A 27,540-nucleotide genomic window follows, 5' to 3' on the forward strand; every position below is an offset into this window, starting at 1 on the left:
AGATGTTGTGGCCCTTCCCGGACAGCTCCAGCGAGTGATGAGTTCTGGTTTGCAAAAATGGGATTCCTGTGCACACGGAAAGAAAACAACGTAACTATAAGATACAGGCTCAAGGCGCCATTTCAGAACTGAGAGCTAAACTGGGTGAGTGAACTCTCAGCAGTAGAAAAGGGATGAGTAAGGGAAAGCAACCTCAGATCAGCAAAGCAGCACATTATGTCTGCTTCTTGCTGGGTAGATGAAAAAATCTTCCCTGCCTGAAGCAATAGAGTATCTAGGAATAGAATCCAGCCTGGGGAAAAATGCCTGAAGTGTAGTAAACACCCACCCTCCCACTCCACCATCTACCTATTCTCAACTGTACAAAAAAGCAGACTTTCCTCGGAGGGATGTTGGAAAAGCCCATCTTTGTAGTGAGGTCCAATCCTAAGGCAAAGATCAGCTATGCCTGGCAGCTGCATGAGAAGTTTAAACTAGGTCAGATTTGAAGTTGTTAAGAGAAGCCATCAGTACCCAGTGAGACCAAGTTGCTATAGTTCCCCAGCAACGCCTGTCTGTAGAGGACTTGTACAGGACTCCATAGCCTCCACATGTCCTAGATGAAAGCCACAACCACACCCCTAAACACTATGAAATCCTGTTATACCAAATAGTCCTCCTCACTGTTGTCAGACTTGCCTATGATTCAAAGTGAAGAAGCAAGAAAGCTGCCCTGAGAAAGGTAGGAAAAATGTCTTGATCCTGTTTTTCACTATAACCCTGTTGTGGGGATTCCAAGACTCTGGTCTCTATCCAACCAACATCATTTGTCTACTGTCTAGGTACTGGTCTGGTTACTATGGGATTTCCAAGCAAAGCAAAAACAGAATTCCTAAACTTGAAGTGCTTTAAACTTAAGAAAACTACACATGAAAATAAAACATAAATATAGAATCATAGTCAGATCTGAGTTTTAGGAATTTGGAGATTACTTGATCTAATGGTATTAGATTAAGGATCTGAGCCCCTGGATTACATTCTTGCTGCCTAGTGTGGTCTGAGGACAGAGTCAACATTATCTGGAAGCTTGTTAGAACTGCCGATTGAGCTCCACCCCAGTCATGCTGATTCATAATTTGCATGTTTACAAGACTCCAGGTGATAGGATGGACATTCACACCGGAGACGCACTGTGTTAAATGATCTACCCAGGTATGTGGGTTCAGCAATAGCAGTAACTAATCAAGAATGAAATTTTCTTTCCAAAATAGAATCTGTCCTCTACATTATCAGATGACACTTTCTCTTCGAGTGAAAACAGCTTTATTTACAAACAATGAATGCCAGGGGTTCAGGAAAAAGAGTTGGGAATTTGGTCTTGAAGGAGCTGCAAGATTTAGAAGTCAAGGAAGAGGAGGCAAGGTATTCCAGATGAGGTAGGAAGTGGGATAGACTGGGAGGGAAATATCGTAGGGAAAAAGGAGATAGAGAAGGGAGGCCAGGAGTCTTTTTAGAAAGCAGGGAACCCTCGGGATGCCTGGGTGGCTCAGTTGGTTAAGCATCTGCCTTTGGCTCAGGTCATGTTCTCAAGGTCCTGGGATCGAGTCCCACATTGGGCTCCTTGCTCTGCCTGCAGTTACCCCTGCTTGTGCTCTCTCTGACAAATAAATAAAATCTTAAGAAGAAAAAAATAGGCAGGCAATCCAGATTTTTAGATGGAAACTCCTAGTTATTAAATGCTAAGAACTCTTTCAAATATGAACCATAAGGCTGGCCAAACTAAACATCTGTATGCCACATGTGAACAGCCACACAGTATCCTTGCCTATATGCACAGAAAATCAGCCAGACACAAGACCATTTTTCCTTTGAAAACCTCCCTCACTGAGGCCAGGGAAGTTTACCCAGTGACTAGGCCTCTGAGACTCTGACTTCACTTCCTGCTCTCTTCCCACTGGCCGGTCCTTCTCCAACTCTTCCTCTCACCTACTCCCCTCAGGGAAGCTCAGGCAGTCTCTTATCCTGGAAGTCTTCCTTGTTTTTTCATCTCCAAGGCCCCTGGGATCCCAGCCATCTCCACCCTTGGCATACAGCAAGCATCACTGGACACTTACACATGGACGTCCCTGCATTGTTACTTTGAACCTCCATGGGTGTTAACAGCTAATTTCTTTGTGAATAAGTCATGGGTGGGGCAGAGAGGAACTGTCGATAGAGGGCTCCAAGTAAGACGAGGCACTTCTCCAGAGCCAGGGATGAACTGAATTCACTATGAACAAAGCAGCGGGGCAAAAGAAGGGGATGGATTCGTTTTCCGAAAGCTAAGAAGGAATTTTAGTAAATCCTTTTTTTCTCCCTACTTCAGGCCACGTGGACGTCCTAGAGAAGAACGAAATTTCTGAAAGCCTATCTGAGGAAGGTAAAGAGAAGTGAGAGGGTGGCCGGGTGTAAATACCCTCCCACGACTTCAGTGGAGCTTATTCTCCAGCTTCTAGACTGGGGTGTTCCTGACGGGCACCAACGCAATCCTGTTCTCAACCACAGCCCGGAACAAAGACCCAAAAAGCTAAGCCGACAGCGGCCTCTACCCCGAGCTACGGTCTAAGAGTGAGGTTCCTGTCCCCCAGGAGACAAATGAGAGTTTGCCAAAACTCTGGGGACTCCAACAGAGGAAAAAGGTCTCAGGGTCCCCGCAGTGGATATTTCGGGTCGAGGGCCTGTGCTCAGAATCCGGGTCTACCTCGCACCGGATGGGAGACCTCAGGAAGACTGCTCTGCGTCTCTCAGCTTCGCTCTCTCCATGGGCCTCAACGGAGTTAAAAGGGCACGTGAGCTGGACGAGACCACGCCTTGCCGGTCGCTCAAGGAACACGGGACGAAGGTGTGCCACACTGCAGCTGGAGAACCCCGACCTCACCGCCCCCCTGCCGCTGACCCTTGCCAATCCCAGAAGCCAAACCGAACCTCCCCTTGATGCGTCATTTCCGCCGGTCGGGAGGCGGGCCGGCACCGGATGCGGAAGTCACTGCAGGGGCCACTGGGGAGTGTAGTCTTTGAGGGGGAAGCATTAGAGAAGCGGTCACGGCAGGGCGAGAAGCTTCACCCGAGACCCTGTACATGTTTTGTAAACGTGGTATTAAGAAAAAAAATACCAGGGATCCAGGTGCCACGGTGGTCATTCTCTAATGACCGGGGAACGCTACCCAGAAACGGCTCCCTGGGAGGCCAATGGGAGCTGTGGGCTGTCAGTGCGTGTCTGGTTGCGCGGAGCATCCTGGGAGGTGTGGCCCCGGCGCCACGCCGAGGATGCTGGATAGTGTAGTCCCGGCACCCTACAGAAGTAGGTCTCCAGCTGGTGGCTGGAGTGACCCCTTGTTCTTTAGTGGCGCTGGTGAGTGAGGCTCCCGCGGGACCCTTGCAGCAACTGTGCCCTTCCTGGTGCAGCAAGGTAGGTCTTAAAGGCTGGTCTATGGGCTGAGGCTGGGGACGGTGCAGATGGCGGGGAGAGGAGGTAGTGGTGGGGACACGCTGTCGTGGCTCAGGCCGTGCTCTCCCGGATGTCTTATTTTGGGGGGTGTGGGCGCGCATCTCCGAGGAACGTGGGTGAAGCTCAGCCGCAAAGCACAGTGGTGGTGGGTGCTGGGCTTGGGCCTTTCGTCCAAAGGTTCCTGCGGTTGGGGACAGGTTCGGCCTTGGCCGAAATCCGCGATGTTGAGAGAGGGGGTCGCTCATGTCACAACTCTCCGGGTTTGCGGGGAGTTCAGTAAGTAGCCTTTGGGGGGCTGATATTTCCTAGGTGGTGGCGTGAGAGCCGTCCCTGGGGACATGTGTCCGGAGTTTCGGTGGGAGGATGTTGATCGTCCTTTTTTTGGGTCCAGCTACCCCTCACTTTTGCCGAGGCGAGGCGACAGGCAGGCTGGCTTGGCCAGACGTGCCCGAGTTGCACTGGGTGTGGAGTGGCCATTTTGGCGCGATCCTAGGCTCTCAAATTTGGCTGGTCGCCCCAGGGTTCCGGCCATGGAGGAAGAGGTCGGGTTAGGGTGCACTAGGCAAGTTTTTCAAAGGTCCCAAGGATCCTCACTGACCACAGGAATCACATTCCCACATAGCTGGTGTGAACAGCCTTTGGAATTTGAAGGTCCATTTTAACTTTTTATGATGGAGAAATTTCAAACAGTCAGAAGTAGATAGAACTCCATAGACCCGTTACTCAAATTCAGTGCTTATCACCTTATGACCAATTTTGATTCTTCTCATAATGCACACACTGAGAATCCTTACAACCCACAGAGATTAGCAGTCACTGCCCTTACTGGTTAAGAATATGGCCTCTACAGCCAGATCTCATCCAGGCTCAGTCATTTCGTAGCTGTGCCATCTTGGGCAAGAGACTGACCTCTCTGTGTCTCAATTTTCTCCTCTGTAAAATGAAGATAAGAAATAGTACTTCACTGGGTGAGGAGAATCGGTGAAACTCCTACAGTACCTGGAACAGTCACTGGTATATACTCAGTGCCCAATAAGTACTATTAAGAACAAAGGTGAGGGAGGATCAGCTCAGCTCATATTCAGTGTCAGCAGCGTGTCAGGGCAGGCTGTGTTCCCAGCAAGCTGCCCACAGTCTTTTCTTCAGGGATAGGCCCATTCCTTTGAGGAGGAGGAGGCCCTACCCTACTGGAGCCGAGGGTTTCCAGTTACTCTTCTGAACCTTTTTTGTTCTTGATCTGCCCCCTGCAGCCCCTGCCTGCCCAGAGAGGACTGCCCGGTGGGCAAAGAGAGGACTCCCGGGCTCCTGACAGTCCAGCTTCAGGTGGGGACCCCTTCCCATTTGCATGCCGGACCTCGGTGGGTTTCCTTTGCTCAACTTTGACATCTTGTGCCCTACAGTGTCCCATTCGCAGGAAAACAAGGTGACAGTTTTCACAGGGACTATTCTTCAGACCTTGTGTCCTCATTCGTGACCCTTTGATTTCTCCATGCCTCTCTGCTTCAGTATAAACTCTGTTGATTGAGCTCAGATGCAGTCCCACTGGAAAGCATTCCTGGATTTCCCCCAGGGAATACTTCCAGTGTGTCCTTGTCAGCAGCAGAACATGCGACACTGTCAGGACTCTTGGGCTCTCAGGCTGCATTGTGACTGTCCAGCTGTCCCTCTGGATTGGGTACCTCATCCTTTTTCTCTTGAGTCACTGGCACCTGGTTAGGCTAAGCGGGTGATGTAGTTTGAAGACTCGCGTTGTCATCCTCGCTGGCTGGAAGGGACGTTCACGCTGGCCGGGCGGGGCGGGGGGTGTTATTGGAAAGGCGTGGGTTGGTCATTGTTGGAATGAGCCCTAAATGACAGGTTAGTGAGTGTGGCCTGGATCTGAGGGCAGGGGGGAACCTAGAGCAGTGACATGATTGCCCCCTCCAGCTATGGCTGTATGTCTTTCCTTTCTGTTAGAGCTAAACTTGAAAGACTTGTCCCTGCTGCTACCTCCATGTCTATCCTTCCTTCATCTCTTAAATATTCCAATGAGGCCTAGTCAGCTCTACCCACTGAAAAACATTCTCATGGAGGTTGTGCATCTCGTGGCTAATGGCCACAGTCAGTTCTCAGCGACATTTTACATTGTTGCATCGTACTTCCCTCTTAAAATATCCTTTCACATGGTGGCTCCTGGTTTCCAGGTTTTCCTTTTACCTCATAGGCCGCTCCTCCTGTCCCTCTTCCCAGCTTTTCTTCTCCCAAACCCCCACTGTTCTTGGACTTTTCATCTTCTCCAGCCACACTGTCTCCATGGTGGCCCCATCTCCTCTCAAGGCCTTCAATGCCATCTCTCTGAGGTTCAGCCTAGGCCTGTGCCTTTCAGCCCAGATTCCAGTCTCCTGCTGTCTACTTCAGATTTTCTCTCGGATATGTCTTCAGCATCTCAAACCTAATGTGTCCAACAACAAACTCTGATTACCTCCCCAAACATGCTCTACCCCAAGAGAATATAGACCACTCTTTCAGGGACTTTAGCTCTAATAGGGAGCAGAGACATGACATCTTCCTTCAGATTGCTCAGTGTCAAAACCTTGGCCTTTTTATACTCCATCCCTACTAAGCAAATCTGGACTCACACACACAATCTCCAACCTCTGCTGCTTCCACCGTGGCCCAAACCACCACTATTTCACCTGGCTCACCTGGATAATCATATCTCTTGAATGATCTCTTTGCATCTTCCCTCATCCCCCCTAAAGTGTATTAGTAAGTACAGCAACCAGAGGGATCTTTTCAAATGTCAATCAAATCATGTCATGCATTTGCTCAAAACCTTCTAGTGGCTTCTTATCTCAGTCAAAGTCAGAATCAGTATCCTACAAAGTGGGGTATGATCTCCCCCCATGTTTACACTTGAACTTTCTCTTTCCTACTCAGTCTCAAGCACAGCACACCAGCCACAGTGAACTCTGTACCTTGACCATGCCCTGGCTCTTGCCTGTGTTGCTCAGCATACCAGCCCCAGTGAACTGGCTCTTTTCAGACCTACCCACTTGGCTCACTCCTTCACATGCTTTAGATGTTTACTCTGTCACCTTTTCAGAGGGGCCATGCCTAACCACTATTTAAAATTCCAAGCCCCACCCCATTAAAAATAAATAAATAAATAAATAAATAAATAAATAAATAAAATTCCAAAACCCCACCCTGCTTCTGTTACTTTTCTCCTTCCCTGCTATATTGGTCTTCATCTCACGCATCACTTCCTGATGTACTGTGTGTTTTACTCATTAATTTAGAATGCCCATCTTCCTCCTCTGGACTTTTGTGTCAGTGAGGGCAGGTGTTTTTTTTCTTTGTTCACTTTTATATCCCCAGTGTCTAAAATAGTGCCTATCATACAGTAAAAGCTTAATATTTTACTGAATGAGTGAATGATCCAACTGTATGTACGTAGAGCTGATTCTGGGAGGAAGGGATGAGGCTGACTGGAATGCTGGGAGAGGGTCTGCAGACCCTACCAGGAGGGACTATGGCCATTGTCCTCCTTCCCCAGCAGGTATGGGAGTGGGGAGAAATTGAGAGAGTTTTCAGAGGTAGAATCAGTCAGCCTTGGTAATGGGCTTTCTATGGCAAGTGGGGAAGTAGTCCTGGTGTCTGAGTAAGGCACATGGGCGAGAGGGAAGGTGCTTCTGTCATTAAGAAAGTTGAGGAGGGAGAAGGCATGGCATGTCTGGAAGTGTTCTGATTATTGATTGCTGCACAACAAACCACCCCAAAACTTAGTGGCTCAGAAGAATCAGCATGTTATAATTTCTCACAATTCTTTGGGTTTACTGGGATCAGCTTTGTGGTTCTTCTGCTCTGTGTGAGTTACAGACCTGGCTGTGGCCACAGTCCCTTGGGGACTTGTTTGGGTTGAAACATCAGAGATGGTTCCTTCATATATTGGGCCCTTTCTGGGTTGGCTAGAAGGCTGGGGTCAGCTGGACAGCTGGGCCTCACTCTGTCCACGTAGTATCAGGGCCTCTGTCTCTGCATGGTCTGTCCGGCAGAGGAGTTGAACCTCTTACATGGTATTTGGGCCTCCGTAGAACATAAGCTCTCTAGCCTTAAGACATAAACCTGTAACTGGCACAGTGTCACTTGGGCCGCGTTTACTGGGTAAAGCAGGAACAAGGCCAACCCAAAGGAGCTCCCAGTGTTTGAAGCTGGAATGATTTGAGCAGCCAAATAGTGATGATATTCTATTATAACCCATGGGATAAGATATGAATCCATACTGATATAAAGAATTGAATAAATTTAAAAAATGGGGGAGAAGGGACAGCTCTTGCTTACAGAATAATTAATGAATTTAAAATTAAAAAGGGAAATAGACCCTCATCATTTGGTAAATACCACAGTAATAACTACCGTGGACACATCCCACAAATGCATGCTAACATTAGTGAGTGGACATTTGAAGAGAAACAGGGTATTTGTATAATCTCAAAGTATCTCTCCCAAGATATTTATTATAAAACCCCAGCAGACATCGCCTTAACCAAGTGATCAAGATCAAGGTTAATATCATCAGTAATAGACACATCAGTATCATCAACTCCTTGATGCAGTACACTGAAAAGGACATGACATCACTTCTGAGATAATCTAGCCAAAAATGAACTAACCTCCTTCTGATCGTGAAAAAAACATCTGACAAACACAAAATTGAGGGATATTCTTCAAAAGTGTCAAGTTCACGAAAGACAAGAAAAGACAGGAACTGTCACAGATTGGAGGAAATTAAACATACCTGGCAACTAAATACAATATGGGAACTTCATCTGAATCCTGGACCAGAAAAAGGACACTAGTGGAAAAACCGACAAATTTGATTAAGGACTATGATTTAGTCAATACCAATTTCCTGGTTTTGATCATTGTACTATGGTTTTCTAAGATGTTAACATTAGAGAAAGCTGGGTGAAGGTTATATGAGAATTGATATTTTTGCAACTTCTCTATAAGACTAAAATTAGTTCAAAATAAAAAGTTCTAAAAATCCATCAATCTTATGTTCTTGAGTTTTTTTTTTTTAAGTAAGGAGTGGGTGTTGAGTTTTGTTAAAGAATATTTCAGCATGCATAAAAACACTTGGTTTTTCCCTTAGATCTGTTGATTAATATGGTATATTATAGTAATGGATTTCCTAATACTGCACCAATCTTGAATTTCTGGGAATCCCACTTTGTCTTGGTGAAATATTTTCTTATTGTCATGGTGGAGTCTCTTAGCTGATATTTCTAGAATTTTGCTTCAATATTCATAAGTGATAATGATCTTTAATTTTCAGTTTTTTGAACTACCATCAAGTTTAGGTGTCAACATTAGAGTTGCTTTATAAAAAGAATAAGGAAGTTCCCTTCATTTTTCAGTGCTCTGGGACAGTGTTTTGAGCATTGGTACTATCTGGTTTGAAAGGTTGGTGAAATTCCCTTGTGACCATCTGGCGTCAGTTACATTTCCTTAGAAGTTATGTATTTCATCTAGGTATACAAATTTTTTTTATAAAGGTCTGAAAAATACTCATATGACTTTTTAAAAATGTGTTTTGGTGAGTCAGTAGTTATTTCCCCTATGTTATTTCTTACTTTCAATATTTATGCTTTCTCTTTTTTTTTTTTTTAAGATTTTATTTATTTGACAGAGAGAGACACAGCGAGAGAGGGAACACAAGCGGGGGGAGTGGGAGAGGGAGAAGCAGGCTTCCCGCAGAGCAGGGAGCCCGATGCCGGGGCTCCATCCCAGGAGCCTGGGATCATGACCTGAGCCGAAGGCAGACGCTTAACGACTGAGCCAGCTGGGCGCCCCTGCTTTCTCTTTTCTTAAGTTAGCCATGTTTCACTAATTTTTTTATAGAAATTAAGATTTCGGGGCACCTGGGTGGCTCAGTTGGTTAAGCAGCTGCCTTCTGCTCAGGTCATGAGCCCAGGGTCCTTGCTCAGCAGGGAGCCTGCTTCTCCCCTGCCTGCCGTTCCCCCTGCCTGTGCTTGCTCTCTGTCTCTTTCTCTCTCTCTCTGGTTCTCTCTGTGTCAAATAAATAAATAAAAGCTTAAAAAAAAAGAAATTAAGATTTCACTTATTATACTTTTTTCTGTTCATTAATTTCCATTCTTATCTTTATTAAAATATCTAAAGCTGTACATTTCCCTTGCTCACTGTTTTAAATGAATCCCACACATCCACAGGGTTTTCATTATTATTTTTAGAAATTCTGTGACTTCATTTGTGTTTTCCCTCCAACTCCCACCTAATGCAACATTCAGTAAACCTTTTCTACTTTACCCTTCCCTTGTCTCTTCTCCCATTTTAGTGGCATTTCTACTTTATCAGAACACATGTCATATACCATTAGTATATATTTTTCTTCCCTGCTCTCTTACCCACTGTGTTGTGCTAGATCTACAGTTATATATATAAATGCTCACCATCAGTTCTTTACCTGGTTTCCCTTTCCTGTTTTATCATGTTTAATATTCATCTTCCAGTAGATTCCTCACAAAGAGCTTCTCGGGGCGCCTGGGTGGCTCAGATGGTTAAGCATCTGCCTTCGGCTCAGGTCATGATCCCAGGGTCCTGGGATCGAGTCCCGCATCAGGCTCCCTGCTTGGAAGGGGGCCTGCTTCTTCCTCTCCCTCTGCTGCTCCCCCTGCTTGTGCTCTTTCGCTCTGTCAAGTAAATAAATAAAATCTTTAAAAAACAAAACAAAACAAAGAGCTTCTCACAAAGAGCTTATGCCTACGGAATTCCCCAAGCTCTTGCATGTGTAAAATGGTTTCCTATAGGCTTCTTACTTGAAGAATCCCTTGGATGAATATGAAATCTTTGGCTCATAATGTCTTTCCTTAAGTTTCTGGTAAATGTAGCTCCACTGCTTTGGATGACTTTTTTTTTTTTCATACATTTTTTTTAATGTGGTAAAATATATATACCATTTTAACCATTTTAAATGTATAGTTCAGCAGCATTTAAGTATATTCACATTATTGTACAACCACCCCACTCTCCATCTCCAGAACTTTTTTCATCTTTCCAAACTGAAACTCTGTACCCATTAAGTAATAACTCCCTATTTTCCCTTCCCCTGAGCCCCTCTCAACCATCCTTCTACTTCTGTCCATGTGAATTTAATTACTCTAATTACCTCATGTATGTCAAATCATACAATATGTGTCTTTTTGTGTCTGATTTATTTCACTTAGTCTGATGTCTTCAAGGTTAAACTATGTTGTACCATGTGTCAGGATTTCCCTTTTTTATCTGTGTGTGTGTGTGTGTGTGTGTGTGTGTGTGTGTGTGATTTTGTTTATCCATTCATCTGTTAATGGACATTGGGTTGTTTCCATGTTTTAGCTATTATGAATACTGCTATAAACATAAGTGTACAAATATCAGTTCCAGGGGCGCCTGGGTGGCTCAGTCGTTAAGCGTCTGCCTTCGGCTCAGGTCATGATCTCAGGGTCCTAGGATCGAGCCCCACATCGGGCTTCCTGCTCTGCAGGAAGCCTGCTTCTCCCTCTCCTGCTCCCCCTGCTTGTGTTCCCTCTCTCGCTGTCTCTCTCTGTCAAATAAATAAATAAAATCTTTAAAAAAAAAAATATCAGTTCCAGTCCCTGCTTTCAGTTCTTCTGGGATATCCCCAGAAGTGGGATTGGTAGATTTTATGATAATTCTATTTTTAATTTTTTGAGCAAACACTATATTGTTCTCCATTGTGGCTGCACCATTTTATATTCTGAACAGTACAAGATGGGTTGAATGATGATTTTGATAATTTTGATGAAAGTCTGATATATTTTTTGCCTAAGATCCTTTAGGATTCTTGTTCTTAAAGGCCTGATAGCTTTTCTAGTAGATATCTTGAAGTGGGTAGTTGTGAGTAAACTTCCCTGGTACTCTGTAGGTCCTTTCATATTTAGACTCAGGTCATCTATTCTTGAAGTTTTCTTGGACTGTAGTTTTAAATATTGTTTCCTTTTTGTTTGTTTGTTTTCTTCAGGAACTACAATTATATGGGTGATATTCCCTTTATTGTCTGATTTCCATTTCAACCACTTTCTCTCTAGCCCATCCTTTGTTTCATTTTTATTCTCTCAAGTGGTTTTCCTGCTACACTTCAACGCCCATCCTGTTTTCATTTCAATCTATTCTTTGCTGTCTTGTAACTTAGTTTCATTTCTTTCTGAACTTCAGTCAACACTCATTTTGTTTCTTAATTTTTTTGTCCATTTCTGTTCTTAGCTTTTGAGTTTTGTTTCCAGATTTGCTGAAATATAATTGATATGTAACATTGTATTAGTTTAAGGTGTGCAACATAATGATTTGATACATGTATATGTTGGGAAATGATTATCACAATAAGTTTAAGACTATTTCCTCAACATAGTTACAAATTTGAATTTTTGATTCAAGATGATTTCTCATATGCCCAAATGTTTGAGGATATTGAATTCAGCTTGTAGTGTTTTGTTATTCTTTTTCTCTATTACTATTTTTTTCTTTCCTTTCCTTTTCTTTCTTTCCTTTTTTTTTTTGTAGAATTTTTTTTAGCTGAACTCTGGAATAGAGGAGGACTGCACATCTGCATTTCTGTAAACAACTGTCAGATTCTTGTGTTTTTGACGGGAAACTCTTCTGTTAGTGTAACTAGTATGATTCCTTTGCTGGATTGCAGCAGGAGGAGAGATTGTGTGTTCTTTTTTTAATTCTCTTCTCTTTTGCAGGACCCTGTATTTCCCCCTTGCTTATTTTTCCCCTTTACCTTGGAGTTTCCAAGAGTTGCCTTTTCCTTGCTTGTAATCCCCTTTTCCTTTCGAGCTTCCCCTTTCCAAGACATCCTGTGCTCATTCTGCCTAAGCTTTTAAGTCCCGTCCCTGTAGTAAGTATTCTGACCTATCAGTACACATTTTCAGCATTTTTTCATGCATGGTAATGTTTCTTTTCTGATGGTTGTTTTCTATCAACTTTATTTTTTATTTTTTTTTAAGATTTTATTTATTTGACTGAGAGAGACACACAGAGAGAGGGAACACAAGCAGAGGGGGTGGGAGAGAGAGAAGCAGGCTTCCCGCGGGGCAGGGAGCCCGATGCGGGGCTCGATGCGGGCTCGATCCCAGGACCTGGGATCATGACCTGAGCCGAAGGCAGCCGCTTAAGGACTGAGCCACCCAGGCGCCACTTCTATCAACTTTAAATCTGCTGTTAATGTCTCTCTTCTCTCTTTCATGTAGTTTTCCCCCCTGAGCTGCTCTTCTACTCTCTGATGGCTTAATGTTGGAAGTAAACGAGATAGCGCACTGGTTTTGTGTTTTATGCTTTTTAAAAAAATTTTTTTTATTTTTTGCTTTTTTTATGGGTAATTTATTCACAGGTAATTTGAAGTTAGAATATCCTCTGTCCAGGTATGCTGAAAGGATGTATGTTTTGTGTAAATGACCTGTGTTTCAGTAGAAGCCTATCTAAGGTATTTAGCAATCTTTGACTTGATTGGATTCAAGCTCTAAACTCAGTCTCACCTGTGAACAGTAGCAGAAACCTGCACAGCTCCATTCACCTTCCATCCATTGTTAGCCACTTGAGCTCTTTGTTTCTTGCCTTCTGCATTCAGCCAAAGTATTCAACCAACTTTAGGAGGTGCTTGTGTGTAGATTTGAGGCTCCATCCCTAGTTGCTCCCACTTTTCTAGGATTTTGCCAGGCTGTTTCCAGAAAGTCTGGAAGCCACAGACTATTGATCTATTCCTCCTGTGCCGCTTGAACTGGGGAGTGCCCTCAGGTGAAAAACGAGTTAAATACAGGTCTCACCAGTATGCATCCCTTCTTTCAAGGGTTGTACCCCCTCCGGTTTCACACTGCTTTTGGTTGCGGTATCTTCGATTTTTTTTTTTTTTTATGTTTTGGTTAGGGTGTATAGTTATTAGTAAAAGGGTTAGTTTGATGCAAGCTGTTCTCAGTATCACAATCTAATGCTACTGGTTTTTAATTTACTCTTTCTTGTTCTTTTAAAAAACATTTTCTTCTCTTTTTCTCAGTTTTTGTTTTTTTCCTACTTTCTGGAATAGAAAGCAGGTGAAAACAATTTGTTGGGTTTTTTTTGTTGTTGTTTTAAACCCAATACATTGACAGTTCAAAAAACTGGCATTTTCCCTTTGTGGTTTCTTATTTTCAATATTTATGTTTTCTCTTTTCTTAAGATAGCTGTGTTTATTTCACTAAATTTTTAAGAAATTAGGATTTCACTTATTACCCATTTTTCTGTTCATTAATTTCTGTTATCTCTATTAATATATCTAAAACTGTACATTTCCCTCATCTCACTGTTTTAAATGAATCCCACACATCCACAGTGTTTTCATTATTATTTTTAGAAATTCTGTGACTTCATTTGTGTTTTCCCTCCAACTCTCACCTAATGCAGCATTCAGTAAACCTTTTCTACTTTCCCCTTCCCTTGTCTCTTCTCCCATTTTAGTGGCATTTCTACTTTATCAGAACACATGCCATATACCATTAGTATATATTTTTCTTCCCTGCTCTCTTACCCACCCACTGTGTTGTGCTAGATCTACAATTCTGTATATTAGATGCTCACCATCAGTTCTTTACCTAGTTTCCCTTTCCGGTCTTACTGTGTTTAATATCCATCTTCCAGTAGATTCTTCACAAAGAGCTTAAGGCTATAGAATTCCCCAAGCTCTTGCATGTGTAAAACTCGTTTCCTATAGGCTTCTTACTTGAAGAATCCCTTGGATGAATCAAGTATTAACCAAAAGTGTGGAAAGGGGCACATACTTAATATGTGGTCATTGGCATTGTGAGTTGGTCAGCCTTTGGAGGGCAATTTGGCAGTGTAAGCACATGTCCAAAATTAAGCCCAGTAATTCCACTCTGTTAGCACTCATACAGAAAGACTGACATGTTTGCAAAAAGGTATTGCTTATAACATTTTGGTGATAAATACGACAGCCTGTCCAATGACAGAAGAATACTTTGTTAAAGAAAATGTGGTCTGGGGGCGCCTGGGTGGCTCAGATGGTTAAACGTCTGCCTTTGGCTCAGGTCATGATCTCACGGTCCTGGGATCGAGTCCCACATCCTGCCACTCCCCCTGCTTGTACTCTCCCTCTCTCTGTTTCTGGCAAATAAATAAATAAAATCTTTAAAAAAAAAAAAAGAAAATATGGTCTGCTGTTGGACAAAGTATAACAATTATTAAAAAGAATGGAGTTTTAAAAGAAATTCTTTTTAAATAAAAACAATGGAGTTAGGTCTGTGAGTACTGGTGTACACATAGACCCAAGATATTAAATGCAAATAAGTCAGAATACAGATGGTTTTTATTTATGGGAAAGTAACATTGTTACTTTACATGTTTACACATGTACCCAAATACAAATGAAAATGACGAGACAAAATGATAAAGAGCACTAATGAAATAGTTAACAGCAGTTACCCAGATGTGGGCCTGGGGCAAAGTCCAGAAAGAGAACTAAACTTTTTCTTTTATAATCTTCAGACTACTCTGGATTCTTTCTAACACTAACAGAGATGTTAATCACATGTATAATTACATCGAATGAAATTAAACCACAAAAGTAAATTTCTTGAAAAATGTCTTTTGACTTCCCTTATAAATGATTTGCCATTTTATTTCATTTTTTCCCTAACCACTTCGTCTAAGTCATAATATTTATTTATTTAACCTGAGTTGTCATAGTTTATTATTTACAATTGATCATTAATTCTTGCCAGTTTCTGTCCTTGGTTATTGCTTTGGATTCCACTGGTTTTGTTCTCAACACACTGTTTTATATGTCCTGGCTATCCAATGAAAAAACTGTATACTTTTTACTTTTTTAATGAAAATTCTCAAACATAAAAGAGACAACAGTATAATGACCATCCTTACATACATCATCTTGATTTAACGCTTCTTAACATTTTGCCATATTGCATAAGTTTTTTTGCTGGCTAAGAATTTTAAAATAATTTTTATTAATGGAAGAATTCCAGACATGTTCAAAAGCAGCAAGAATAGTATAATAAAGCCCCAACTTTAACAGTCATCACCATGTTGCAGTCTTCTTTCATGTTTTTGTCTCATTTTTTCTGAAATGTTTTTAATCATTTCCATCCATAAATACTTCAATATGTATCTTTGAAAAACAACCAGAATACCATTTTCACAACCCCTCAAATTCGTAATCCTGCACTTAACATTATGTACTTCCAAGTAAATGGCCTCAAAAATGTCCTTTTACATTTAAGTTGTTATCAGGAGAGTTTGGAACTGAACCTGTTGAATGCCTGGCTTTCTGGACCTTTTTCCAGGGCCCTAGTTGAGAATCAGCCTGGTAACATCATGCCACCTGTCCCCCAACTGAGGCAGGTCCTGCCTCACTCATGGGGAGAGCATTTCTACCTGACACCCTTTCATTTCTGTTTTCCTTACCCAGATCTGCCTTCTGAGATATCCTTCTTTAGGGATACCAGGGAAAATGGCCACAGGGTGCCGGAAAGCCAGGGTAATGGTGAGTGTTTTCTGTATTTCCACACTGGCTGTGTCAGGATAGACTCATTTTCTTATTCTGGCTGCCTTGTTGGTACCTGGCAGAGTCTAGCATTAGTCTTGGAGTGATTTACTTTACCTGAAGCCTGTTCCATCTATGATTTAAGTCACTCACCAAGTGGCTAACCCTGAACAACGCACAGTTCTACAGGACAGGAGAGAGTCTACATTCCTTTGTTCAGCTTTAAAACTTTTATAAGCTGAGAGTGATATCAGGGAAAATAATGAAGTAGGAAGCACCAGGAATCTGTCTCCCCACGTAGGCAACAATTTTGTTGGCAAAATCTGTCTGATGTAACTATTTTGGAACTCTGGAGTCTAGTTGAATGCTTGCAGCTTCCAAGGGAAGGTTTGGAACGGTCAGTTTCCACTCTTAGTGCAGTACCCATCACACATCCCCTTCCCCCATGGCAGAAAGCCATGCGTGTGTTCCTGAAGCAGTTTGCACACAGCTTGCGGAGGCCGGGGGGGGCAGTAAGGACCTTGTCCTCCAAATACTGAGGATCTGTATTCTGATTCCTGATTGCTGCTTCTCATTACAGAAATGGGCATTACATTGTTACAACCCCCACTGGCTGAAGTAGGAGATTTAAAGAACCAGATCCTGGGAAATTTCTTCCTCTTTATTTTTTCCCTTTTCACCTTTTTCGTCAGACATTTCAGGATGGAACATCCAAAACAACTGCATGTATCCCTATACATCCTTTTGATTTAGAAAGTTACCATGCATGCCCATGGAAAGGCACAGGATCAGAAAAGCATAAGAAAGACCCAAGAAGGGCGCCTGGGTGGCTCAGTTGGTTGAACGACTGCCTTCGGCTCAGGTCATGATCCTGGAGTCCTGGGATCGAGTCCCGCATCGGACTCCCTGCTCAGCAGGGAGTCTGCTTCTCCCTCTGACCTTCCCCCCTCTCATGTACTTTCTCTGTCTCTCATTCTCTCTCTCAAATAAATAAATAAAATCTTTAAAAAAAAAAAGAAAGAGACCCAAGAAAACCCTAAGTTTACACCATAGGCTGAATCGCAGCATAGACAGCCTACAATAATTTTAAAACCCAGTAGATACTAGGGAGTCTGAGTTCTAGAGTTGTCATATTATAATATTCAGATATCCAATTTTCCACAGAAAATCAGGAGGCAAAGAAACATGACAATATAGTCCATTCAGAGGAAAAAAATAAATCATTAAAAACTATCGCTGATAAAGGCCAGATGGTGGGACTTACTGGACAAAGACTTTAAAACAGTTGTCTTAAGATTCTCTTAGCTAAAGGAAGACATGAACAAAATCAAGAAAATTATTTTAGGACAAACTGGAAATAGAAATAAAGAGACAGAAGACATAAAAAGCAAATAAGAAGCTCAACAAACTCCAAGTAGGATAAAGTGTCAAAGAGACCCACACCACAATACAGTGTAACCAAACACTTGAAAGCCAAAAGCAACATAGAATCTTGAAAACAGCAAGAGAGAAGCAACTTGTCACATACAAAGGGTCCTCTAAAATCTATCAGCAGATTTCTAATCAGTAACTTTGGAAGCCAGAAGACAGTGGGTTGATATATTCCATGCTGAAAGAAAAAATTGTCAACCAGGAATTCTATATCCAGCAAAAACTGTCCTTCAAAAGTAAGGGAGAAATCAAGACATTCCCAGAAAAAGAAAAAGTCATATAGTTTGCAGCCACCAGACTTGCCTTGCAAGAAATACTCATGGGAGTCTTTGAGGGTGCAATGAAATGATAGTAGACAGTTACTTGCTGCTATAGGAAGAAATAAATTTCTACAGGTAAATAAGTTGGCAGTTATATAAGCTAGTGTTATTGTCACTTTGGTTTACTACACTTTTTGTTTTCTGAATGATTTAAGAGATTAATGCCTTAAAACACAATTATGAGTCTATATTTTTGGACACAATGCACAAAGTAGTCTTATGACTTTAATAACTGACAAGAGGTGAGGATAGAGCTATATAGAATTGTGCTATTGAAGTTAAGCTGATATCAATTCATATTAGGGTGTTATAACTTTAGGATGTTAAATTTAATCACTGTGATAACTCTAATGAAAATAGATACAGAATGTACACAAAAGGATATGAAGGGGCACCTGGGTGGCTCAGTTGGTTAAGTGTCCGACTCTTGATTTCAGCTCAGGTCATGATCTCAGGGTTGTGAGATCAAGCCCCACGTCGGACTCTGTGCTGGGTATGGAGCCTGCTTAAGATATTCTCTCTCTCTTCCCCTCTCCCTCCCTCCCTCTCCTAAAAAAAGAAAAGAAAGAAAAAGATCTCCAGGAAACAACATAATTTTACAACTTAAGAGTCTAGAAAAAGAACAAACTAAACCCAAGGTAGCAGAGGAAGAAAAGAGTCAAGATTAGAACAGGGTTAAATAGAGAATAGAAAAATAATAGAGAAAAATCAATAAAACCAAAAATTATTTCTTTGAAAAGTTTATCAAAATTGACAAAACCTTTAGCTAGCTTGACTGAGAAAACAAGAAAGTTCAGATTACTAAAATCAGAAATGAAGTGGGGCATTACTGCTGATTCTACAGAAATAAGGGGGGTTATATGAGACTGTTATAAACTATTGTACCCCAACAAACTGGATGGCCTAGATGAAATGGACAGCTTCTTAGAAACAGAAAACCCCAGGACAGAATCAGTAAGAAACAGAAAGTCTTGGAAAAAAAAAAAAAAGAATTAGAAAGTCTTGATAGACTAGTAAGGACATTAAATCAGTAATCAAAAGCTCCCAACAAAGAACAGCCCTGGACTGATGCCTTCACTGGTGAATTTTATCATGCATTTAAAGAAAAACACCAATTTTCAAACATTTCCCCCCTCAACATGAAGAAGGAACACTGCCTAGCTAATTCTGTGAGGTCAGCATCACCTTGATACCAAAATCAGACAAACCTTGATACAAAACCAGTAAAGAAAATTACAGGCCAAGATCGCTTATGAGTACTGGTGCAAAAATTCTCAACATAATACTAGCAAACCAAATTCAGCATATTAGAAGAATTATACACTTTTCTACAGTAGTAAAAGAATTCTATACACTGTATAGAATTATACAGCATATTAAAAGAATCCCACTGACTAAGTCTAGTCCTAGAATGCTAGGATGGTTCAACGTGTAAACATCAATAAATATACCACATTAACAGATGAAGAGCAAAAACCCCATGGTCCTCTCAACTGATGCAGAAAGTATTGATAAAATCCAGCACTCTTTTATGATAAAAATACTCAAGCTAGGAATAGCTCATGTATATGAAAAACTCACAGCTAACATACTCCATGGTAGAAGACTAAAAGATTTTTCTGTAAGATAAAAGATCAGATATGACACATATACCCACTTCTGCCACTTCTGTTTAACACAGTATTAGGAATTCTAGCCAGAGTAAGTAGGAAAGAAAAGTAAAAAAAAAAAAAAAAAAAGTATCTAAATTAGAAAGGAAGAAGTAAAATTAGCAGATGACATGACTGTGTATATGTAGAAAGGATTCCAGACACACACACAAAACCTGTTGGAACTAATATACAAATTCAACAAAATAGCAAGATACAAAATTAACACACAAAAGCCAGCTGCATTTCTATACACTAACAATGAACAATTGGAAAAAGAAATTAAGAAAACAGTTCTACTTCCAATAGCATCAAAAAGAATAAAATACTTAAAAAAAACTTAAGAAGGCAAAAGACTTGTACATTGAAAAATACAAAACCTTCCTGAAATAATTAAAGAAATGGAAAGACACCATGTTCATGGATGGAAATTTTAATATTGCTGAGATGACAACAGTACTGAAGTCGATTCAGTGTAATCTCTACAAAAATCTCAATGGCTTTTTCTTCTTTTCTTCAGAAATAGAAAACTTAATCTTAAAAAAAAAAAAAAGAAATAGAAAACTTCACCTTAAAATTCATATGAAATCTCAAGGGACTCTGAATAGCCAAAACAATCTTGAAAAAGAACAAACATGAAGGGCTCACAGTTCTTGATTTCAAAATTTACTACAAAGTTACAGTCATCCAAGCTGTTTGGTACTGGGATAAAGACGGAATTACAGACTAATGGAATAGAACACGGAGCCCAGAAATGAACCCTCATGTATATGGTCAAATGATTTTGGACAAGAGTACCAAGACCATTCAATGTGGAAAAGACAGTCTATTTAATAGATTGTGCTAGGAAGCTATGCCTACATGCAAAAGAATGTAGTTGGACCCAAATCTCACACCATATACAAAAATGAACTCAAAATGGATTGAAAACCTAAACAGAAGGAACTAAAACTATAAAACTCTTAGGAAAAAGACAGGGGAAAGCTTCATGAAATTGGGTTTAGTGATGAGTTCTTGGACATTACACCAAAAGCCCAGGCAACAAAAGAAGAAATAGATAAATTGGTCTTCATCAGAATTTATAATCTGTGTGCAAATATATTTCCAAATCACTTATCTGATAAGTGATCTGATAAGTGATTAACATTCAGAATATATAAAAAACTGTAACCCAACAAAAATACAAAGACCCCAATTCAAGAATGGGCAAAGAAAAGAATTTGAATAGATATTTTGCAAATAAGTTATATAGATGGCAAATAGGCATGTGAAAAGATGATCATCATCACTAATCATTAGGGAAATGCAGTCTAAGTCCACAGTGAGATACCATTTTACACTCATCAGATGGCTGTTATAAAAACAACAAAAATAAAACAGAAAGCAACAAGTATTGGTGAGGATGTGGAGAAATTAGAACCCCTCTGCATCGCTAGTGGAGTTATAAAATGATGCAGTTGCTGTGGAACACAGTGATTCCTGAAAAAAATGAATGTGACATTCCCATTTGCTCTTGTAATTCTACTTCTGAGTATATACCCCCAGATAATTGAAAGCAGGGACTCAAACAGATCACTGTACACCAATTTGTGAGGTGGTATTATTCACAGTCATTAAAAAGTGAATCAGACCAGATGTCCATCAATGGATGAATGGTCTATACATAAAATCAAATATTTTTTAGTCTTGAAAAGAGAGGAAATTCTGAGTTCATGCTTCCAAAGGAATGAACCTTGAAATTAGCCAGACACAAAAAGACCGATATTGTGTAAGTCCAATTAACTTGAAGTACGTAGAATAACCACATACATAGAGATGGAAACCAAAATGGTAGTTATCAGGGTTTGGGAGGAGGAGGGGTTATTATTTAATGGTTACAGTTTCAGCATGGGATGATGAACAAGTCCTGGAGATGGATAGCCGCGATGGTTGTACAACTACGTGAATATACTTAATCCTACTGAAATGTACACCTAAAATGGTAAAAATAGTGTGATATTTGTTAGGTATATTTTACAATCAAAATTAAAAAATCTATAGGCTGCTACATTCCACCTCTTCTGTATTCTACCTTTTATTCCTCCCGGGTTGTCCTCCGTGTCCACATGGTGGCTTCCTCTCTTCCTTTGCTCACAGTGTCGTCTTCTCCGCTCCCTGCATGCTTCATCTGGAATACCTAACACTTCCCTCTTCTCCTCACTCCTGCCCATTCTTTAAGAGAAGTCCCTGGGGCTTCTTCAGGACTCTTTCCTGATGTCCGTATTTCACTGTGCTCACCATTTTGAAATAGAGTTAAGGAGATTAGTAAAACTGGGCAGGGGGGTGAGAATGAATATAGAGATGAATTTGAAGGTTGAGTAGCCAAGAAGGTCCACCCTGAGCATCCACAGTGTGGGGCCATAAATTTAATATACTATTATCTACATTTCACTAGTTGACCACAGAGGTGGACCCCAAACCCAGGCAGTACGTTCAAGTCCATGCTCCTCACTATGCCCCACTTGTGCCTCTCAGACCCAAGGAGGCCAAGGGACCATGGCATTTACGGAAAGGACTAAGTTATAGTTAGGCTGTGCCATTATTGAATTGTATGAACTTTAGTCATTCAGATGCTTCAATACTAATGTGATTGGTAATATTACTTAATTTTTTAAATTCTTAAAATTCAAAGTCTGTTACATTTTTACTTTTGTTTACTTTTTATTTATTGTTTGCTCTTCTATCTGCCTAGATTTAAAGTTCCTAAAAGTTAGGGACTTTTTTTTTGCACATATTCTCCACACAGCCCACCCAGGATCTTGAATGTAGATTCACAGGTGTTGTTGGCTGGATAGCAACAGAGGTTTAAAGGTCTTGGAACACATGGCATCAGGGTCACAATCAAAGGCAGAGTATTTTTTTTTTAATTTATTTTTAAAGATTTGTTTATTTTATTTTGAGAGAGAGAGAGAGTGTGCACGGGCACACACAAGTGGGGGGAGGGACAGAGAGAGAGGGAGAGAGAATCCCAAGCAGGCTCCACGCCCAGTAGAGTCTGACATGGGGCTCAATCTCATGACTGAAATCAGGAGTCGGACACTTAACTGACTGAGCCACCCAAGTGTCCCTAAGATTTATTTATTTATTTCAGAGAGAGAGAGAGAGAGAGAGAGAGAGCATGAGCAGGGGGAGGGGCAGAAGGAGAGGGAGAGAGAATCTCAAGCAGACTCCCTGCTGAGTGAGGAGCCCGACACGGGGCTTGATCTTAGGACTTTGAGGTCATGACCTGAGCTGAAATCGAGTCAGAGACTTAACTGACTGAGCACAAGGTGCCCCCAAGACAGAATCTTGGTAGCTCACCCGCCGCCCACTGGGCAGCATCCTCCCTTCCCCTCAGCCTGAGTCGTGGGCAAGGCTGGCTCCTCAGTGAGCAGAGCTGTGTTTTCTGTTACAGGCACACATGGCATTCAGAGATGTGGCTGTGGATTTCAGCCAGGAAGAGTGGATGCTGCTGAGCCCCGCTCAGAGATCCCTGTACAGGGAGGTGATGCTGGAGAACTACAGCAACCTGGTCTCACTGGGTAAGCCCTGGAATCTCTAAGGACTCATGTCCCTGCTGCGGGGCATTTTAGGCTGTGCTTGAAGCAGCCATCTTGCTTTCTGAGTTGGCCCTTGTGCCCCTAACCTACAGCCACCTTGTTTTTTCTTTTCCTGTGAGCAGGAATTCCATTTTCTAAGCCAAAACTTATCACCCAGCTGGAGCAAGGGAAGGAAACCTGGAGAGAGGAGAGAACATGCCCACCAGCCGCCCGTCCAGGTGAGTGGGGAGTGCTAGGCAAACGGAGAACAGAGCTGCAGGCAGCTCGGCGTGGGAGACAGGAGGCATTGCCCTGGTGCTAGAGAGCAGCTGTTCTCACCTCCCGTGCTGTGGTTGGCGTTGCCTGGCATGGCCTCCCTTCTAGACCTTCATCCTCACCTAAGGGCAGGGCTCTCCTGGTGTCTCTCATCTCCTTCTGCCACTAGAAGTCTTTCTTCCTCCCACTGGGTTTGCCCTCTTTCCCTCACTCAGATCTCTTCCGTAGGCCTGGGCTTCTTTTTTTTGCTTTTCTTTTTAAAGATTTCATTTATTTGAGAGAGAGAGAGAGAGAGATAGCAAGTGAGAGAGAGAGAGAGGGAACACAAGCAGGGGGATCAGCAGGCAGAGGGAGAAGGAGACTCCCTGCTGAGCAGGGAACCCGATGCAGGGCTCGATCCCAGGACACTGGGATCATGACCTGAGCCGAAGGCAGACGCTTAACCCACTGAGCCACCCAGGCACCCCTCATGGACTTCTTTCTGTTACTGTTTTTTAAAAAGATTGAGCAAGAATGTAAGAAAAAACCCAGCAAGCTACAGAAAGAGGGCAAGCTTGCAGATGGCCGCCTTCTCTTTATGTCCTCACATGGCTTCTCTGCACGTGCACATCCTTGCTGTTTCTCCCTCCTCTTGTAAGGACACTATTCACATCAGATAAGGGCTCTACCCTTGTGACCCCTTTAACCTTAATTACCGCTTAATTAAGCTTTAACTTAACTACCTCTTTAAAGGCCCCATCTCCAAATACAGTAACATTCTGTATCAAATACTGGAAGATAGATGTGTATACAGTTGATTTTTAAAAGTTCATTTCATTGGGACGCCTGGGTGGCTCAGTCGGTTAAGCGTCTGCCTTCAGCTCAGGTCATGATCTCGGGGTCCTAGGATTGAGCCCCGCGTCAGGCCCTCTGCTCAGCAGGGAGTCTGCTTCTCCCTCTCCCTCTGCTCCTCTCCCTGCCTGTGCTTTCTCTCTGACAGATAAATAAAATCTTTAAAAAAATAAAAAAATAAAAGTTCAGTTCATTGATCAAGAAAATTGTGTTCAGGTTGGTCCAGTACCATCACTACCTGGTTTCTCAAATTATTTGGTCGTTTATTGCCTTCAGAAGACTAGAAGCAGCTGTGATAAAACAATACACTCAGCATCTTCTACACACGAGGTACTATACGAAGAAATTTTTGCTTCTATGCTGATTTGTGGGAAGATTTTTATTTAGACTAATTATGGAAATTAACAGGAATTAAACTGGTCAGGAACCCCAGGAGGGAGCATCTTTAAGGGAGTAGGGGACTATACTGTGTTTGTGTCATCCATTGCTGAAAACCTATGGCCTTGTAGAAATTCTGGCCCAAAGCCATCCTCTAATAAATATTCGCTAGTGAGTGGAGGAACTCCAGGCATCTCACACACGATCTCTTTAACCATTTTTATGCTGCTTCCTACAACTAGGGGTTCTCCATTCTGAATGAGTGTTCTCTCCATCTGTCCCTTTGTTCTCAGGGGGAAATAGGGAAAGACCTGACATTTCCCTACAGGTCCTCTGGTCAGATCTCACTCAGTCAGAGGAGATACTCGTGGACACGGTTTCGGTCATGTGCGTGGTGGCGACGAGACAGTTGTGGGAGCCGGGGAGGACTGTTGCTTAGTGTCCCTATATAAAAGAGCTGAAACTGCCTGGGATGATTTTTTATAGCTGGCTACACGGGAGAGGCTTGGGAGGGGGCTTTCTGGGTTGTAATAGAAGAGGCTGGAAGAGCACGTCATTTAAAGGAAGTCTTGGCTGGGTAGCTCTCCAGTTTTAAGCATTTTGAAGAGCAGGGAAGCGGGTCTCCCAGCAGACTGGGCAGAATTGCTCGGGCTACCCCACAGCGTCTCAGTTCTGACTCCAACTTTTCCCTCTGCAGTGGAACCAAAGCCAGAACTCCACCTCTGTCCTTTCTGCCCTTCGGATTTTTCCAGTCAGAAGGTCCACGTGCAGCACATGCTGTGTAATCATCCCCCCTGGGTCTTCACATGCCTGTGTGCAGAGGCTCCTGTCGCGCCCGGGGATCCGTGCCCAGGGGACCAGAAGCAGCAGCAACAGGCCTCAGATCGAGAGCCCTGGAGGGATAAAGCAGAAGGTCAGGAGAGAGAAGGCGCCAAGCCTTTGTTTGGCAAGACAAAGAAGAGGACTTCGGGGGCATTCTCTAGGCCACCCCAAAGGCAGCCGGTCAGCTCCCGGAGTGGCCTCAGAGGCGTGGAAATAGAGTCCAGCCCCACCCCAGCAGGGAACCCTGAGGAAGCAGACAGACTGTTGAAGAGGATAGAAGTCTTAGGATTTGGAACGGTCAACTGTAGAGAGTGTGGACTGGGCTTCAGCAAGATGACAAACCTGCTCAGTCACCAGAGGATTCACTCCGGGGAGAAGCCATACGTGTGTGGGGTGTGTGAGAAGGGCTTCAGTCTGAAGAAGAGCCTTGCCAGGCACCAGAAGGCGCACTCGGGGGAGAAACCGATTGTGTGCAGGGAGTGCGGCCGCGGATTTAACCGGAAGTCAACACTTATCATACACGAGAGGACACACTCAGGCGAGAAGCCGTATATGTGCAGTGAGTGCGGGCGAGGCTTTAGTCAGAAGTCAAACCTCATCATACACCGGAGAACACACTCGGGGGAGAAGCCCTACGTGTGCCGGGAGTGTGGGAAAGGCTTTAGCCAGAAGTCTGCTGTCGTCAGACACCAGAGGACACACTTAGAGGAGAAAACCATCGTATGCGGTGACTGCGGACTAGGCTTCAGTGACCGCTCGAACCTCATCTCACACCAGAGAACACACTCCGGGGAGAAGCCTTACGCCTGCAAGGAGTGCGGGCGCTGCTTTAGGCAGAGGACGACCCTGGTCAACCACCAGAGGACACACTCCAAAGAGAAACCTTACGTGTGTGGAGTGTGTGGGCACAGCTTTAGCCAGAATTCAACTCTCATCTCACACAGGCGCACACACACCGGGGAGAAGCCTTATGTGTGCGGGGTGTGTGGACGCGGCTTTAGCCTGAAGTCACACCTCAACAGACACCAGAACATACACTCAGGGGATAAGCCCATCGTGTGCAAGGATTGTGGGCGAGGCTTCAGCCAGCAGTCAAATCTCATCAGACACCAGAGGACGCATTCAGGGGAAAAGCCCATGGTGTGTGAGGAGTGCGGGCGAGGCTTCAGCCAGAAGTCGAACCTCGTTGCCCACCAGAGGACACACTCAGGGGAAAAGCCGTACGTGTGCAGGGAGTGTGGGCGAGGCTTCAGTCACCAGGCAGGTCTCATCAGGCACAAGAGGAAGCACTCGAGGGAGAAGCCTTACACGTGCAGACAGTGTGGACTAGGCTTTAGCAACAAGTCAGCTTTAATCACACACAAGCGGGTACATTCAGAAGAGAAGCCATGTGTGTGCAGAGAGTGTGGCCAAGACTTTATCCAGAAGTCACACCTCCTCTTACATCAGATGACACACCAGGGAGAGAAGCCTTACGTGTGCAAGATGTGCGGCCAAGGCTTCAGCCAGAAGTCCCACCTCAGCAGACACAGGAGGATGAAATCTGTGCACTACAAACCTCCACTCCAGCCTGACTCTGAGGCCTGTGTGGGACAATCTCCTGACCTCTTACACGCTCTTTGAGAGTGAAGGTAGTGGTGCGGACTAAGTCATCAGAACTGTTATACTTTCATGAAATGGAGTAGAGAAGTGCATTCCAGGAGTGGTCAGAGGACATTGGACTTAGTTCACTTTCTCCACACTAAGTCTTCATGTTTTGTGGCCTTTTGTTCTAATAAACATTGCTTCTTTACAAATCCGTAACCTTGACTATGTACCTCATTCACCCATCTGTAAAGATAGGGGACAAGGAGGGGTACAGGTAACTTGAACTCCTAAGTCTACTCTTCCACAAGAATTCAATTCCCTGGAAAACAGGAACTGAGTCACTAGAATATTTACTAGAAAGTCTGGTCCTTGGTAGAGGGGGCAAATCGAGGAACTGTATTCAGGGATTTCAGGCGAGGGGAGGGAATCTTCCAGGTGTCTTCCAAAAAACATGGCTTCCTCTAGCAGGCCCACTTTGATCTGCAACTACCCTCTTCCCTTGACTTCTGTGACAGCCCCCTTTCTCGCTTCCCTCCTCCTAGCTCTCAAATGTCTCTAGTTTGCTGAATCCTCCCCTAACCCACCTTAAATGCTTTTTCTCAGGCTTTATTTAGTCCCTGGTCCTCCCACCATGGAGCCCCTCCAACAGTACATTGTCCCCAACACT

General features: G+C 43.0%; 1 protein-coding gene across 8 annotated transcripts; it reads left to right on the top strand.

Moving 5' to 3' along the window:
• The first annotated feature begins 3,254 nt into the window (after positions 1–3,254).
• Positions 3,255–27,089, top strand: ZNF133 (zinc finger protein 133). 8 transcript variants are annotated; one of them, XM_073878433.1, is made up of 6 exons: positions 3,255–3,427; positions 4,717–4,789; positions 15,948–16,022; positions 22,856–22,982; positions 23,123–23,218; positions 25,162–27,089. In XM_073878433.1, exons 3-6 carry the CDS (start codon positions 15,990–15,992, stop codon positions 26,907–26,909), a joined length of 2,004 nt encoding a protein of 667 aa, XP_073734534.1. In that variant the 5' UTR covers positions 3,255–3,427; positions 4,717–4,789; positions 15,948–15,989; the 3' UTR covers positions 26,910–27,089. The 8 variants fall into 8 exon arrangements, with proteins under 8 accessions (XP_073734534.1, XP_025732688.1, XP_025732685.1 ...); XM_025876904.2 differs by lacking the exon at positions 3,255–3,427 and adding an exon at positions 3,519–3,742; XM_025876903.2 differs by lacking the exon at positions 15,948–16,022.
• Positions 27,090–27,540: the final 451 nt, after the last annotated feature.

This window comes from Callorhinus ursinus, unplaced genomic scaffold (genome assembly GCF_003265705.2).
Source record: "Callorhinus ursinus isolate GAN/ISIS: 27379988/994484 unplaced genomic scaffold, GSC_fseal_2.0 scaffold29, whole genome shotgun sequence".
In the NCBI taxonomy this organism is placed as follows: domain Eukaryota; kingdom Metazoa; phylum Chordata; class Mammalia; order Carnivora; family Otariidae; genus Callorhinus; species Callorhinus ursinus.